The sequence below is a fragment of the Musca domestica genome, unplaced genomic scaffold, assembly GCF_030504385.1.
Source record: "Musca domestica strain aabys unplaced genomic scaffold, Musca_domestica.polishedcontigs.V.1.1 2, whole genome shotgun sequence".
NCBI classification, from domain to species: domain Eukaryota; kingdom Metazoa; phylum Arthropoda; class Insecta; order Diptera; family Muscidae; genus Musca; species Musca domestica.
In genome coordinates, this window is record NW_026712249.1 from 37,051,025 (window position 1) to 37,068,527 (window position 17,503).

General features: G+C 30.6%; 1 protein-coding gene across 10 annotated transcripts in view; it reads right to left on the minus strand.

Moving 5' to 3' along the window:
- The window catches only part of LOC101897857 (neurobeachin), a 236,395-nt gene that overhangs the window by 13,321 nt on the left and 205,571 nt on the right, over positions 1-17,503 (minus strand). For 5 of the 10 annotated variants that reach the window (XM_059122131.1, XM_059122129.1, XM_059122128.1 and 2 more), the window contains 2 exons: positions 15,515-15,624; positions 11,117-11,410 (listed from right to left, as the gene is read on the minus strand). In XM_059122131.1, the coding sequence (XP_058978114.1) occupies positions 11,117-11,410; positions 15,515-15,624 (404 nt within the window). The remainder of the gene's footprint in view (positions 1-11,116; positions 11,411-15,514; positions 15,625-17,503) is intronic. The other 5 variants (XM_059122136.1, XM_059122130.1, XM_059122138.1 and 2 more) reach the window with 1 other exon arrangement.

The following is a 17,503-nucleotide window of genomic DNA, read 5'->3' on the forward strand; positions in this document are numbered from 1 at the left end:
TGTAATTTGTAAATGACAACAATCCAGCAAATGTTGTATATTGCCTACCATAATGTTATTACTTTATTATGTATACACAAGTCCTGCATTTGTGTGTGTCTACGTACGTGCCCCTTGGCCCAGGGCAACGGAGAACAATTTGCAATATATTAAAATGTTCGTGCAGATGTCCTCAGCGCTTGGTTGTGGTGGTGGCGATGATGGTGACGAAGGATTGTGTTCATAACTTATACATTAATGAAATAAGAACTTGTATATTGTATATTTGTAATATTCGCCTGCTCGCTTATGGTCGCGTCGCTGTATGTGAGCGCCTATGTGTGCCATTCGTTTTCATTTATGACTGATGGCATTATAAGTGACTGCTGATAGTTTATGATTGTTAATGACAGTGATGGTGATGATAAGTTTTGATCGGGTAACACATTTTCAAGCTGTCATAAGCATTGCGTGCCGTGTGCATACATACACACATACATATGTACATGTACTATTACATTTTATGTTGGGGGAGGAGGAAGAGAACGAGATGGGGACGATCGATGTCAAATGTAAACGCTAACGACATATGTGTCAAAAACCGTAACTAAACCACAATAACTGAGTTGGGTGGTTTTTACTGGCATTTTTCGTTCGACGAAAACGCAATTGGAAGATGTTCTCGATAAAGTTGTTATAAAACAAGGTACACATCAGATGGTGAAACATATAATGTTTTCTACAAATTATAAGTTTCAGTATGCGGATTATGCGAAAGAGTTTAATTTTTAATTGAATTTCAAACGCAAAATATTTCCATAAATATTTTTGAATATTTTTCAAGGGCCAACAAGAAACAAATGGTGATTTTTTGTGGAAATTTTCTAAGAATTAAGAACTGCATGATCCAAAATTTTTAAAAACTGTTTTAAAAAAATCAACAGAGCTAAAATGCTGTATTTTTTGAGAATTTTAATCACTGGATTTAGTAGGAATATGTTCCATGTGTTGTAAATAATTATGGAGTTATAATAGGGGAAATTGAAAAGCCAGCAGAACACTGAACACGAACTTTAATAAAGACATTGTTTTTAAAAACCTATCCATGTATCTTTGAATGTTTTGATAAATTTTTAAGAAATATTTTTCAAAGACTCGGATTTTTAAGAAATATTTTTGAAGGACTCGTGTAAGAAATATTTTTCGAGGACTCGTGGATTTCTAAGAAATATTTTTACGAGGACTCGTGGATTTTTAAGAAATATTTTTCAAGGATTCGGATTTTAAAGAAATATTTTTCAAGGAGTAGGATTTTTAAGAAATATTTTTCAACAACTCGTGGATTTCTTAGAAATATTTTTCAAGGACTCATGGATTTCTATGAAATATTTTTACGAGGACTCGTGGATTTTTAAGAAATATTTTTCAAGGACTCGTGGATTTTTAAGAAATATTTTTCAAGGATTCGGATTTTTAAGAAATATATTTCAACAACTCGTGGATTTCTAAACAAATATTTTTCAAGGACTCTTGGATTTTTAAGAAATATCTTTCAAGTACTTGTGGCTTCTTTTAAGAAATATATTTCAAGGACTCATGGATTTTTCAGAAATATTCTCAAGGACTCGAGGATTTTTAAGAAATATTTTTCAAGGACTCGTGGATTTTTAAGATATATTTATCAAGGACTCGTGGATTTTTAAGATATATTTATCAATGACTCAAGGACTCGTGGATTTTTAAAAAATATTTTTTTTTGGACTCGATTTTTAAAAAAAATATTTAAAGGGCTATTTTTCAAGGACTCGCGGATCTAATTCAGAAAAATTTTCGGACTCGTGGATTTTTAAAAAATATTTAAAGGGCTATTTTTCAAGGACTCGCGGATTTATTTCAGAAAAATTTTCGGACTCGTGGATTTTTACAAAATATTTAAAGGGCTATTTTTCAAGGACTCGCGGATCTATTTAAGAATAATTTTCGGACTCGTGGATTTTTAAAAAATATTTAAAGGGCTATTTTTCAAGGACTCGCGGATCTATTTCAGAAAAATTTTCGGACTCGTGGATTTTTAAAAAATATTTAAAGAGCTATTTTTTTATTTTTCAAGGAATCGTGGATCTATTTCAGAAAAATTTTCGGACTCGTGGATTTTTAAAAAATATTTAAAGGGCTATTTTTCAAGGACTCGCGGATCTTTTTAAGAATAATTTTCGGACTCGTGGATTTTTAAAAAATATTTAAAGGGCTATTTGTCGGGGACTCGCGGATCTATTTGAGAATAATTTTCGGACTCGTGGATTTTCTTGACAAGTATTTAAGGACTCGTCAATTTTCTTGACGAATATTTAAGGACTAGTGCATTTTTTACACAATAATTTCAAGGACTCGTGGACTTTTTTTAAACAATTATTTTAAAGGGTATATATTTCACGGACTCGTGTATTTTTAAACAATAATTTTAAAAACCATATTTGAAGGACTCGTGTATTTTTAAGGAACTTAAACGTGGATTTTTAAAGATTTTTTTCAAAAATCTTAATTGTGGATTAATAATACTTTTAAGGATTATAATAAAGATTTTTAAGTATATTTTGTGAGGTCATTACAATTTTAAATTTTTTTCAAATATTTTTTCAAGGATTTACCGTGCATTTTGTAAAAAGTTAAGAAATGTTCGTAAGAATTTAAATATATAATTATCCTGTTAAGACTACGCAATAAGTCACTTAACATTTTCTCAAATACCTTACATTTCAATATTACAAACATTCCAACATAGCATTAACCCCAATTGGAGGTCACAATTAATAACGATGTGACTGACTGTTGTGGGAATATCCTTCAATATCCAACATTTTTAGTAAATTATTGAAAAATCACATAAAGTGACCACAAAGTGAATGACGTTAAATTGATGTCAATGGGCCGCTGATGAGTTGGGTCGAAAGTTAATAGGTTTGCTAATTGTGTGTTTTTTGCAAATAGAAAAACCCCCCACAAAGGGGATTAGTAAACTTACTATTGTGGACTGAGAGTTTACTACAAAAGTAGTTTGGAGTGCGATTTAACAGCTGTTGTGTTTGTATTAGTAATTTAAGTGACATAAATGTGTAATAAGTGGAAACTATTTACATAAATACTTATTAAGTGAATTAAAACCACAAACGGTAAATAATTTAAATTGTTGTTTGGATTTAATAAAGTAAAATAAATAAATAGATGGAATATGTGGAGGGAAAACAATTTAAACAATGAAAACATAATTAAAATAATTTGAAATATTTTTGTAAATTAAAAAAGTAGTGAAGGTGAGAGAAAGGAAAATTTAAAAAAATCAAATGAAAAAATTACAAGAAATTTCTTTATCGGTTTCAGACTCTCTCAGAGCATTAAATTCTAGAACCACATACAATAATGGATCTGAAATATTTCTCTAAGAGAGTATATTTTAACCCTCATTAGACAAGGCAACCTTCAACTCACATCATTCATTCAAAGCATGTACCTGAACCCCTATTTTCCCAGTTTAATAATAGCATGTAACCATCTTTCCAAGAATGTCTTCAAATTAAAATTTATTAAGAATTTCGAAACAAACATTTCCATTGAAATCTACTATCACAAATCTTTGTCCAAATTGGCATTGTTAGCATCAAACATCTCAACTTTATTGCAAAATTCTTTGTTTTGAAATTTAGAATTCCCAATAAAAAAAATCAAAATGAATGATGCTGCAGTGTAGTTTCCATTTCGAAATCATAGAAGACAACAACTGGAATAGTTTTATGCATCCCAAAACTCCCCCACAATACGAAAAGAAGAATTTCGAAATAAGTTTTGATTGAAAAACTTTTATTTCAACTTTTGTGAACTGGCAATATAGCAGGGGAACTGACTTAAAATGGGATACACAATAATTTAACATTGGCAGTAATACAGTGAAGGGCAAATATGCGTACTGAATTGTAAAAAAAATTCAGAGCATTTTATCTTTACTTTTTTGTCTATTTTGACTTTGAAATAGACTTTTTTGTCTATTTTTTGAAGTATAACTCCTATAAAATATGAAATGAGATTGCTAAGAAATATTTTTCGAGGACTCGTGGATTCTTAAGAAATTTTATTCAAGGACCCGTCGATTTTTAAAAAAATATTTAAAGGGATATTTTCAACGGATCGTGGATTAAAAAAAAATATTTAAAGGGCTATTTTTCAAGGACTCGCGGATCTATTTAAGAATTATTTTCGTACTCGTGGATTTTTAAGAAATATTTTTTTAAGGACTCGTGGATTTTTAAAAAATATTAAAAGGGTATTTTTCAAGGACTCGCGGATCTATTTAAGAATCATTTTCGGACTCGTGGATTTTCAAGAAATATTTTTCAAGGACACGTCGATTTTTAAAAAAAATATTTAAAGGGCTATTTTTCAAGGACTCGCGGATCTATTTAAGAATAACTTTCGGACTAGTGGATTTTTAAGAAATATTCTTCAAGGACTCGTGAAATTTTAAAAAATATTTCAACAATCAGAGCATTTTATTTCTTTTTTTTTTGAATAAGTATAACTCCTATAAAACTCCTTCTAGTATCTTATGAAACGCGTAATGAGCATCCGATTCCTTTTAAACTTGGAATATAAAGTGATTGAGGTTCAATAATGAAATTGAGGTATTGAAAAGGTATCATCAAAAATGGATTGACCTTAATTTTGTCACCCCCTGTTCACACTATCCCGAGAAGTTTATTTGCAATAGACACTGGTTAACCCAATGTGCAGGGTGAGATGAAAAAACTACAACCAACTTCAGATTGCTGTAATTTCTAAGCCACTCGTCCGACAGCTGTTAATATTATTACAGTAACAGCTCATTATATTGTCTACAAGCGTACAAAGCCATTTTGGTGAGAGTTTTCCAGAAAAAAGTTATTCGTGATGGAATTCAAGCGTGATTTCTTTATATTTGACTGGAAAACTAGAATCGTTAGAGCACTCCAGCATTTAAATGTGAATAAATCTTTTGTGTCTCGTACCATCGCTCGTTACCGTGATACTGGAAGCGTAGCCGGACGTCAAGGAAGTGGACTGAAGAAGACAGCAACATCAGCAGAAATGGTTCGAAAACTAAAAAAGCGACTTGATCGGAACCCGCGTCGCAGTGGCCGAAAAATGGCTCATGAACTGAACATATCGCAATATTCCATTCGGCAAATATTGAAAAATAAGCTCGGGGTAAAGCCATTGAAATTCCAAAAAGTGCAAGAACTTACATTGCAACAGAAGGAAAATAGACTCAAAAGAGCTAAGGAGTTGCTTCGCTTGGCCGAAAGTGGTGAACTACCGAATTTGATTTTTTCCGATGAGAAAACATCCGCTGTCCAGCAGTTTGTAAACGAACAAAATGATAATGTTTACTTGCCAAAGAGATCAGCTAAAAATTTGCACCTTCGGTTGGCCACCAGAACTCAAGCGCCGGCCATGGTGATGGTGTGGGCCGCCATGACAGCCGATGGTCGCTCTCCGCTCGTATTAATCGACCGTGGCATCAGAATAAATACTGAATATTATAGCGAAAATATTCTGGAGGGTGTATTAAAGCTTTGGGCATGCAAACATTTTGGCCGCAGACCTTGGACATTGGACGAAAGTGGTGAACTGCCGAATTTGGTTTTCTCCGACGAGAAAACATGCGTTGTCCAGTAGTTTGTAAACAAACCAAATAATCGTCTTTAATTGGCAAAGAGGTCAGCTGAAAATGTGCAGCTTCGGTTGGTCACCAGAACACAAGCGCCGGCCATGGTGATGGTGTGGGCAGCCATAATAGCCGATGGTCGCTCTCCGCTAGTATTAATCGACCGTGGCCGATAAATGCCGAATATTATGGCGAAAATATTCTGATGGGTGTATTCAAGCCTTGGCCATGCAAACATTTTGGCCGCATACCTTGGACATTCCAACAGGACTCAGCACGCGCCACCCAAGAATGCTTACAAAATAAGGTGCTTCGCTTCATTTCCAGCACACAATGGCCACCAAAATCTCCGGATACCAACCCGTTGGACTATCGTGTCTGGAGTATTTTGAAAAGTAAGGTTGGCACTAAAAAATACCAAAGTGTCGATAATCTCAAGCAAGAACTTCGCCAGGAATAGGCCAAAATACCATAGAACACATTCGGTCAGTGTGTGACGGTTTCATTGCACGCTTGAAGGCCATAATTCGTGCCAAAGGTGACCAATACGAACAAATCTAAACTTATTTTAAAATTTGATGCTATTTTCAACATTTTTTGTTTTCATTCAATAAAATTAAAAAAAATGTAAAAATTATGGCGTTTGACTTTGTTGCCGTTTTTTATCTCACCCTGTACGTCTCGCCATTATAACACATTTCTGCGAAGATAAATGTATGTACGAAATACATAGCAACAAGTCAACTTTAGCAATTTGACATTTCAACAAATTTTTCCAATAGACAACTATATCGACTGTCAAGACAATGCAGAAATAGGAAAAAAGTTTTTTTTTTCAATGAAAGTCATTTATTGCAAAGTTTCAATATTAAACAATTTTCGAGATACCTTACAACTCACGGAGTTTCTTGGCAAATGTTTTTTTTTATTGGAAACTGGCAATTAGAGAAATTCTTTACAGAAAAATTCCAAACTTTCGTTTTTGGGTGAGGGAGAAGGAGTTTTGTTTGGTTGGTCAATAGGATTAATAGAAAATTTACTGTATAAACTTGGAAAGATGGAGAAGTGCAAGATTTGGGGGAGATATGTTTTTCTGGCTGTCGGCAAAACTTTTATGACAATTAAAATTTGATTATTTGTTGGAAGGTTTGGGAAGGAAAAATGTTCAAAAATTATTACAAGTTTGATGTAGAATTGAAAAAAGTAAAAACATAATTGTTCAATTTTGAAAATAACTCACGTTGCTATTGGAAATAAATAAATAAAATAATAAATTTTAAAAAATGTGAAATAATTATTTTAATACTTTTTCTGACTTTTTCAACCTTGAATTATTATTATTATTTAATTTGGATAAATAAACAATTTTAGTTAAATGAAGTTTGTAGAGTGTAGTATTTATTTCAAAATTCAAATCGAAAAGAAATACTCCTAAAAAGGAGAACTTCCCCTTACTCCTATTTAACTGCAGAGTAAATCCCTCAATATCCTTAAATTCATATTTAATATTTAATTTCCAGTAGACCCTCATTTAAATATTACTTTATCATTTGTAAAAAAATTGAAATTCTAACACAATACAAAGATACAAAACAGTTGCAATTGAAATAAAAACAAAACACTCATACATATGTAAAAATAAATCAAGTGGTAAAATATGAACACACAACTTAAAAAAAAACAACAACACAAAAATAATCAACAACAACAACAAAACAATTAAAATAATAAACGACATATTTTATAACAATAAAACATTTGTTGTTTAACACACAAAACGACTACTTTTGCATTTCAATGTATACTTTTGTTGATTTATGGCAAAAGAATTATGCACATATATTTATTTTTAGTTTTTTTTTCATATTTATAGACATAATAGACAGCAACAACAAAAAATAATAATAAAACAAAAAACACAAAACAAATAATAGTTTACAAATGGATGCGTTTTTAGACCACAATAATATGAAACACAAAATAGAAAAAAAAATAATAATGAAAAATATGTCTATAGATAGATATTACACTGGTATACAGAACAATATGATCATAATTTTTTTAAAACAAACAATAATTTAAGATACCTATAAATACGTATTATATATAAATATTATGTTATACAAATTTTTGAGGAAAATACTAAAACTTTAACCTATCGATATGTAAAAAAAATATTTTTGACGCCAGGCCTTTTAACTTTTCCCTATAAATTTAAATTATAATGTTTATGTGTGACCTATTGTATATACATAAACATTATAATGAAAATTTGTACAGACAAGTTAAGAAAAACTACGCAGGTATTACTAATTATTAATTATTAAAAATCGTCCTACCCAATTTAATGCGATCTATGAAGAGCATAAAATTTAATATTAAAACAGAGCTTGAAACTTTGAATTAAAGAAATAAAACATCTTTTCTTTTTCTTTCTTTATTTTCGTATTTTTCGCATTAGGGATTCGTGTATGGGATATACTTTCAAATAATTCCTGAATTAAATAACAATTGGAGTACTCGTGGTTTGAATGGAAACCATTGGAAGGGCTTGTGAAATCTACAAAAATCTTTCGAAGGATTTGTCGATAAAATTCATTTAGAAATATTTGGGTACTTAAAACGAATGTCTGAAGTATTCGCTGTTATAAAAATTATTAAAGGTTTAAAGAAACATTTTTTTTTAATTTATGAAGATTTCATAAAAAGTGGGCATTAAAAAAAAAAAACATGTGTAAAAGTATCAATCGGTTTTGTCGGCAGATGTATACCATCAGGCAATGTTCCATAATTTTAATATTTATTTTGACTTGTGTTATGATTATTCAAATTTTGGAACCTCTATGTTCCGAAAAATGGGCTATTTCGTATCGGACCTAAATAAATATGAATATGGACTAAATTGGTCACTTCATTCATTTTATAGGATATATGTGACAATTTACCAGATATAGTGGACTGAAGTATTCCATTTTCACGATTCATTTAATACAAATAAAGAATATTGGTATGGGCCAAATTAGGAGAAAATCGAAAATATATATCCAATTTTAAGCTAAATCATAAATTCCTATTAATCTAAGGTTTATGTATAGTTAGATATAGCAAGTTGTAAAGAATCTCTGATTTGTTTCGCAAGTTATGCCAGAAAAAAGTATTGAAAATTGTGACCCATTTTGGGTGAGGTACCAGAAGGGGTTCACAACATATCTTGTGCTAGCCAAAATGTTTGTGAGTGAAATTTGAAGAAAGAAGAATGCTTATTTTGCTTTCTTTCAGCATTTTGTTTTCCAAAATCTTGAACTCTATGTGGGGGAGGTACCAGAAGAAATGGTCCGATATCTACCATTATTAAAACAGATCTTGTGCTGATAGAAATATTGAGATGTACTAAGTCTAAATGGAATCGGAATAAAATTTTCCGTTTTATGAGCTTCATGGATATTCAAAATGTTGACCCTTTGTGGGGGAGGCACCAGAAGGAATGAACCGATATATTCCATCTTCTCACCAGACCTTAAGTTATTAAAAATATTGTGATATATTTAATTTGGAGACAATCAGACTTTTATATAACATTTTATAAGAGGTATGATTATTCATCCTTTTTGACTAAAAGGATGGGTGCGATCTCTGCGATCTTTATGAAAATTACGACCTTTTGTGGCGGGATTACCAGAAGAAGTGGATCGATATATTCCATCTTCAGATCTTGGGTACATAACATTTTATAAAAGTTATAAATTTTCAAAAATTTGAACCCTTTGTGGGATAGGTACTTGGTGGAGTGGACCGAGTGGACCATTTTCGTACATGACTTAGCACTGATGCAAGTATTAGGATTTGGGCTAGTGCCTAAAACCATTACTTCGATGAGGCACGTTTTGGCCGATTAAAATGATATACACCCTCTCTCTAGCCATGCAGATGAAATTTTTCTTTAAAAAAAATTAAATAAAATCTCTCTAAATACAGCTATTCCATTTTTTTTTTAAATTCATGGTTTTTAAAATATTTTTCGAAAATTTTTGAATTTTTCAAAATATTTTTCAGGGGTTTCCAATATTTTTTTAAGAATTTCGGCATTTGTAAAATTTTTGAAGCATCTTATGATAATAAAATTATGGCTTTTTCCTAAATATAAACTACAGACTTCTTGGATTTTTAAATAATTTCAATTTTTTTTAAGATGGGGTTTGAGATAAGTTTTTGTAAATATGGAATTTTTGATGCATATATATTTCAAATGATTGGAATGAATGGAATTTTAAATTCTAGGATACTTTTAGATATGTTTTAAAATATTTTTGGATTTGAAAAATTCTATGAGTATTTTAAATATTTTTCAGGGTTTAACAACATTTCTTAAGGAAGTCCGGCATTTGAAAACTAAATTCTTGATTTTCTACTAAAAATGAACTATAGGTTATTGGATTTTGAAATAATTTCCGAATAATTGCAAATTTTTTGAAATGGGGTTTCTAAAAATTTAGTATTTATAGGATTTCTTCTCCACTAATAAATAAAAATTATTTTTATAAAAACTAAAAAAATGGGATTAAGTTAGACTATTTTGCAGCAACAAAATACAACGGAAATCCAAACAATCATGTCAACACTGTTCACCAAAATCTCCGGATACCAATCCGTTGGACTATTGTGTCTGAAGTATTTTGAAAAGCAAGGTTGGCTTTAAAAAATACCAAAGCGGCGATCACCTCAAGCTGAACTGAACAACATTCGGGCAGCGTGTGACGGTTTCATTGGCCGTTTGAAGGCCATAATTCATACCAAAGGTGACCAATTCGAATAAATCTAAACTTATTCTAAAATTTGATGGTATTTCCGACTTTTTTGCTTTCATTCAATAACATTAAAAAAAAAACATTTAAAAATTATGGCGTTTGACTTTGTTGCAGTTTTTTATCTCACTCTGTATATGATATGTGAATTTATTAGTAGATTTCATTATTCATCATAAAAATATAAAATTAAAAAATAATTTTAAATCATTTTATGCAATTTGTATACCAGTGTAATATATAACATCTATTTTTTTCTTTTAGACAAACTTCAAACACAAATGAAAAAAAAACACGAAACAAAAACAGAAAACCGAAAACGAACAAAAAATACGCTGGAATGCCAGAATGTATTGTTGTATTCCTAGTCCGTGGTTTTGTGATTGCGGTGGCTGTGGTGAACAATTTTCTAATTGAGTGGTGTTACAAATGATTATTATTATATAACATTTTTTTGGTTGACTACTTTGATAGTTTGTGAAATTTTTTTATCTGTTTTTGGGGTGAATTTTTAATCGAATTCAAATCGATTTTTTTTGTGGGTTATTGAATTTTTGATGGTGACGGAGAACAGTTTTTTTCTATGGATGGGACACAAATACGTTTTTTTTTGTTTTGCGAAAATTTTCATTTTGTTTACCTTGGGTAATTTTTGTGGCACCACTGGTTTGGGAGGCGATAATGGTTGTTGTTGTAATTTATTTGTCGTCTTTGTTGTTGTTAGTGTATTATTCAATAATACCGAATTAATTGTTGTTGTCATTGTTTTGACCAGGGCGGCACCGGTGGCCACCATTGTCGTGGGCGTTGACGACGCCGTTGTCCCTGTCGTCGTTGGTGTTGCTGTCGTTGTGGTCACTGTGGATGTTTTTGTCAGTGTTGTCGGTGTATTGGTCGTTGTCGTTGTTTGGGATTTCATTGGCATTTTAGGACTCTGAGTATTTTGTGTGTGTAAATTTTGTTTTTTGTTTTGCGATTTTTTAGTGGATTTGTGTTAATTTTGTTGTAATTTTTTATTTGTTTGTGGTTTGTTGGTCGGTTGTTTTATAATTCAATTATGATCACAATTGTTTGTAAAAAAAATCAAACAAACATAGCCATACATGCAATAAATTAATTTAGGTTTTTTGTCGCAGTAGATTTTGTATGAGTTGGAAAAAAATTAAATAGAAAATTGAATTAAATTATAGATTTATGTTTTTTTATTTATTTATATGTTTAGTTGAATTTTTAGTTTTTTTTTTTGTCTTAAATAGAGTATGAGTGATGATATATGAATAAAATATTTATATGAATATAAATTTAAATGTTTAAAAATATTGTTTAATAAATATTTATTGTTGCGCAACAAGTAACCAGAAATCAGGGGAGGAGAGAAATTTGCATATTGTTTTGAATTTATTTTTTTTTTTTTTTTTCAATAAATGATAGACTAAATCAAGGTGGTTTGAGCATATATTTTCGTACTTTATACTGTAAACTGTAGTTTTTTATATTTTATAAAAAAAAAAAACAATGAAAACGCGATTAGTTTGGCCCGGTGACCCATGTGAGAATTTAAATTATTGTCAAATTGGTTGTCATCAGAATCTCTAAAATTTCGAGATATATTTACATGTATAATACCTTTGAGTACATAATATTTTTTCACATAGTTTTTTTGTGTTTCAAACCAAAAATATCAAATTGTGAAATATTTAGTTTAAAAACTGCGTTTATAAATTAAAAAAATTCGTTTATAAAATAAAATAATGTAAAAATGAGCATTGCATTTCCTGAACCCGGACAATCTTTGAAAAATGTTTGAGAGAATGTGTTTTATCCGATGAGACATCCAGAACCTTAAGAACATCTAAAATCATTTTATGAAGTTTAGGTCGAAACGTGAAACAATGTTAAAAAAATGGTCGAATTTACATTTAATGAGAGCTGTGAACTGAACTAAAATCAAGTGGTACCAAACTATCATGGTTATACTAAAAAATGAATTCAAACCTACATAAAGGGGTTTTAAGGTCCATAAATAAAAATTGGAGCTTTAATTCGGTTGGAAAATATGGCCAGAAGCCTAAAAATATCTGAAATCGGTTGTAATCGCTATATGGGGCTTATATCAAAATGTGAACCGACATTAAAATATAGGACGAATTTTTATTCAATGGGAACCTGAACTGCTAAATTACAGTTAATTTTGTAGAATAATGGGGCTACAACTTTCCCAATACAGAATATCAAGTGATATCTTCTAACACAGGTTTCATAATAGACATGTACCGAACATTTTCTGCAGGAAGGGTTTATAATATGGTACGCCAAATTAAATATATATTTTTTTATAAAATACGTCAATTTCAACCATTCAAAATGCTTTTTGAAAATCAGAGCTCATTCAATTGGGAATTGTATGGATTTTTTATTTTTATTTATTTATTTTTTTAATTTTACCTTTTGTGGGGGAGGGCTGTTACGAAATTCTAACACTATTTCAAATATTTTTATTTTGAATTTTTTTTCACATCCACGTGAAAATAGATAAATTTGAAAAAATCAGGTTCTTAAGTCCATTTTGTGAGAGCTTTTGTTATTCAAAATTATGTCATTTTCTAGGGAAGGTTTAAGGAAGAGTGTCCCGATATTTTTCGACCCGCTCAAATATTTGAAGAAAATCAAAATATTAAAAAAAACGGACCCTACTTTTACTTTTTTTTTTGAGGTATCATTACTCAAAATGTTTACCCTCTAAGGGTTGGTTTCGGTCTTATGGTGGTTAGGGTACGGGTTTCAGAAGAAGTTGTTTTTAAATTAGATTTAATATTTGTAGAAATATTGAGAAAATCGGGTTCTTAGGTCCATTTCCGAAGAAGAAGAAGTTGTCCGATATTGTCCCTTTTTGGTCCCCTCACTCTGGACCTAGAGGTGATGGAAGTGTTGTAACGTATAAAGTTCGAGTAAATTTAGGGCTTTTTAAATCATTTTTGGAATTTTTTTATCATGTTTTGGGAGATTTATATATATATATTTTTTGGGGTTTTGGATTTGCAATAATTTGAGTGCCAAAAGACTACATTCAGATTTCAAAAAAAAAAAAAAAAAATAGACAACTCCTTACCGAAAAAACAAGATTTCGAATGGTAACAGGCAAGCCATGAAATGCAGTGGAATTTGAGAAACAAACCTGAACTTGGGTTACCGTTATGCCGACATATATTTTCAAAAATTCTTGTTTAACTATAAAAACTATAAAATGGAGGTCACATTATATTTATAATTCCGTTTGCAATTTCTCGAAATATTCGTCGGGTGCCCAAATATTATATATATTCTTGTCAGCGCAATGTCAGTTAAGCCATGCGCACTTGGATATAAATTTGATATTTTGCAAGGGCTTTGATACTACTCCTTTGAATAAAGAAAAAAACGCAGACCTAAAGCTCAAAGAAAAATTTATTTATTGAAATTACATTGGACAAGGTCGAATAGAAACAAACTTGAATTATATTCCTAAGATATATTTAATTTAAGCCAAAATGGCTTCATTTTGACATTTGGGACTTTTCTTCCTCGTAAAAAATATACCTTTTGGAATAGCCATATAGCAGTACCAGCTGATTCTAGGTATTTTGAAGTGTTTGGTACCTTTTCCAACAGATAATTCGGGTTAGCGTGGATAGTTTAACTTTTCTCAAACAAATTCGATATAGACATAGTCTATTTCGATATTTTTAGGTTAGCCGATTTAACCATAATTCAATTTTTCACATAAAAAATTCAACTTAACGCCATTTTTAATTATTTTTGTTAGTCATTTAATTTTAGTTTTCATTTAAATTTTCAATAAAAAATTCAAATTTTATCTCATCCTCTCTCAATTTTTGGTCACTTACCTTCGCAATCAAGATATTCACCAAAAAAGAAAGTTGTGAAAAAATAATTCTTAAAATGGATAATGAATGTTGATTGTGTGTGTTTTTGTTATTTTTTGTTTGCCCAAAGCAAAACGAGCAAAAACCATGCTAAATTGAACATTATCTATATTGTACAAAACCCAAAAAAAAACAACAAGGGGAGGAGATGAACGAGAAGAAGGAAATGCGAAATCTTATTGGGGAAAACGGAAAAGACAAATATAAAAAATTCAGCATGCAGCATTTTGGCTTTATGTTACGTCAAAAGCTCCAGCTCACAAGGAGAAGCCAAGAAAAACAAGGAGAACCAAAAAAAAAAAACAATCCTCAAATATATTACATTCAAAGAACAAATCTAGTGAAAATCTCAAGAAGTTCCTACACAGAGCTATGTTTACTTGGAGCACAAAAACAACTAAGGGGAGAGAGAGAGAGAGTAAATCTAGAAATAACACTCAGCTTAGGATGGAGTGTAAAAATAATTGCATTGATGCTGCTATGTAAGTAGTAAGCAGGCAATGGGGGTTGAGAAGGGGTGTAGGCGAGAGGACGAGGCACGATGACGATGAAGACAACTCTAGTAATCTTCAAGCAAAAGTTCATTTCGTTCCATAAGTCTGGAAATGCATTTTAATGATTTTGCATCAATGACATGAAAGAGCAGCACGGGGGGTGGAACCTCTTCCAGTTCGTAAGGGAAGATTTTTCCACATTTAGAGACGATTTGATTTTGGTAGCACACTTAAAAAGGAAATCCTTTAATGCCAAGTTGTACTTGAAAGTAAATACTTTGGTATGTTTTTTATACATCTTACATAGCAGCACAAATTATTTTTGGAAATGCCAAATGATTTGTGAAAATGGAAAAGGGGGACGAGGCAAATTCGTTAAGTGTTATTCTAATACAAAAGAACGCTGTTGTTTTTTTTCTTCTCTCTCTTCAAAAATAATAACTTCAACAAAATGATGATTTAGGAGACAAGTGGATATCCTGGGGACCATTGAAATCTATTCTATTTTTGGGTTTGTTATAATTTTTTCTAAATGGTTTTTGTTGTTCGGTATAAATGTGGTTATTGGAAACGATTCAATTCTTAATGATATAGATTGAAAATATTCTGTCAAACACTTACCTTAATTGAAGGAGGTCCACTTGAATGGGAATCGTTGTCAGCCAGCACCGAGGGATTGTTTTCGTCGACAACAATTATTTCATAATCACCATCTTGTATGGTACGGCCACCTTTTGGGTATTTGAAGTTAAAAAAAAAATAAAACAGAAAAATGAAAATTATGTGGAATTAGTATTTGTTTAAAAATGTTTTTTTTTTTTTTTATAAATTTTTGCTCTTATAATAGGTTTACAAAAAATTAACTTAATTAACGTTATTATTATTCGCGAAAATTAATTGCAACTTATAAATAATATATTAAAATAACTTAGTGGAAATGTTATATAAAAATAATTATCGTTTTTTTTTAATAAAAAAATTTCAAATAACTCAAAATTGCGGCTTGTGAGTGCACATAACATATTTACAAAATAAATATACAGACAGCAAAAACAAGTAAATACAAGGTATTTTTTGTTAAATCATATATTTTTTTATTTCATTAATGTTTAGATAGAAAATCCTTGGAAATATGTAGGGAAACTATATCAGCACCTGTTCTTTAAAAATAATAGTTTTGTTGGTAAACTAAAATAACTCACTCCTAGACATCGAAAAGAGGTTCAATATTTTGAAGAAAAACTATGAACGTTAATTTTTTTATAAAACATGATACATTTCTCTGTGTTTTAAATTTACATTCTTTAGAACTAATCCATTTTTTCTTACAGGTACTACTTCTTACATATCCTTATTTAAAAACAGTCAAAATTGGGATCAGGACCTTTAGTACAAAAAACTTATAACAGGATTTAAAGCCTGCTAGGAATACATAGATTGATTTTGAATTGAATTAAACGATTTTAAGTATTGGAAGTTAATTTTTGCCTCTAGGTTCAAAGGACAAGGTGAATTTTTCGTTACTAATTGAACATCTTTCTTTTTTTCTTTTTCATACGAGCCATAAAATATTCCCAGATTAAAGTGTATTTATTTTGTCCAGAAAATATGAAAATGTCTTACATTTATTCCCCCAACAGCAGACAACAAATCTACAATAGAAATCGACTTTTAAAATCGCTCTTATAGATAATTAAATCATCTTTAAAAACCATAGTCGATTTCGACTTCCACGATGAGAGTCGATTTCTATTGACTTTAGTTTGAAAAGCCAAAATCGAAAATATATTTTTAAGATAATTGCACAGAATTAACAGATCGAAAACCGATTTTTATGCTAAAGGAAAAAGTCAAAAAGTATAAAAGTCCACTTTTGCTCTTAACTATGCTTCCCTAGTATATTTACTCAGATAAAGTACTTTATCACTAAGTGTTCCAAATGCCAACTCGTGGAAAATAGTTTTTTATAATAGTTAAGAGTCAAATGTTTGAAAATATAGTCAAAGGTACCCAATTCAAATTATTTTAAAAAGCAAATGTTTGCTTGCTAAAAATCTTAAAACCCAATAGGGTTATAAAGGGCCTTTCAAATCCTCAAAATGCTAAATATCACGTGGTTCCATTTTTGGGATGCAATTTTGTGTCAACGGTGTTTGTGCCCATTACGAACTTTAAATACCACATTTCAAATATTTCCATTAAAAAATGTTAAATCCCGGAGACAACTATAGGAAATCGTGGACCTTTATAGACAATTTTCTCCCAGAAGGGTTAAAATGGGTTAAAAAATACCCAAACTCAAACAATTCCGTTGAAAAACTGTGTCTTAACTCTCACTCAAAACTTAGGATGTACCATTATATGGAGGCTATACTATATAAAAACTGGGACATATATACCTAATTTTGTACCAGAGATGCCAAAATTATTCTATCCCAATTTATACGGAAGATTTACAAATTATTCTCCAAGGGCATATCCCCCGAAATACTTTTTTTATGTTGGAATGTCCTAGGTCTGCGGCCAAAATATTTGCGTGCCCAAGGCTTTAATACACCTTCCTCAATATTTTCACGACAATGTTCGGCATTTATTCTGATGCTACGGTCG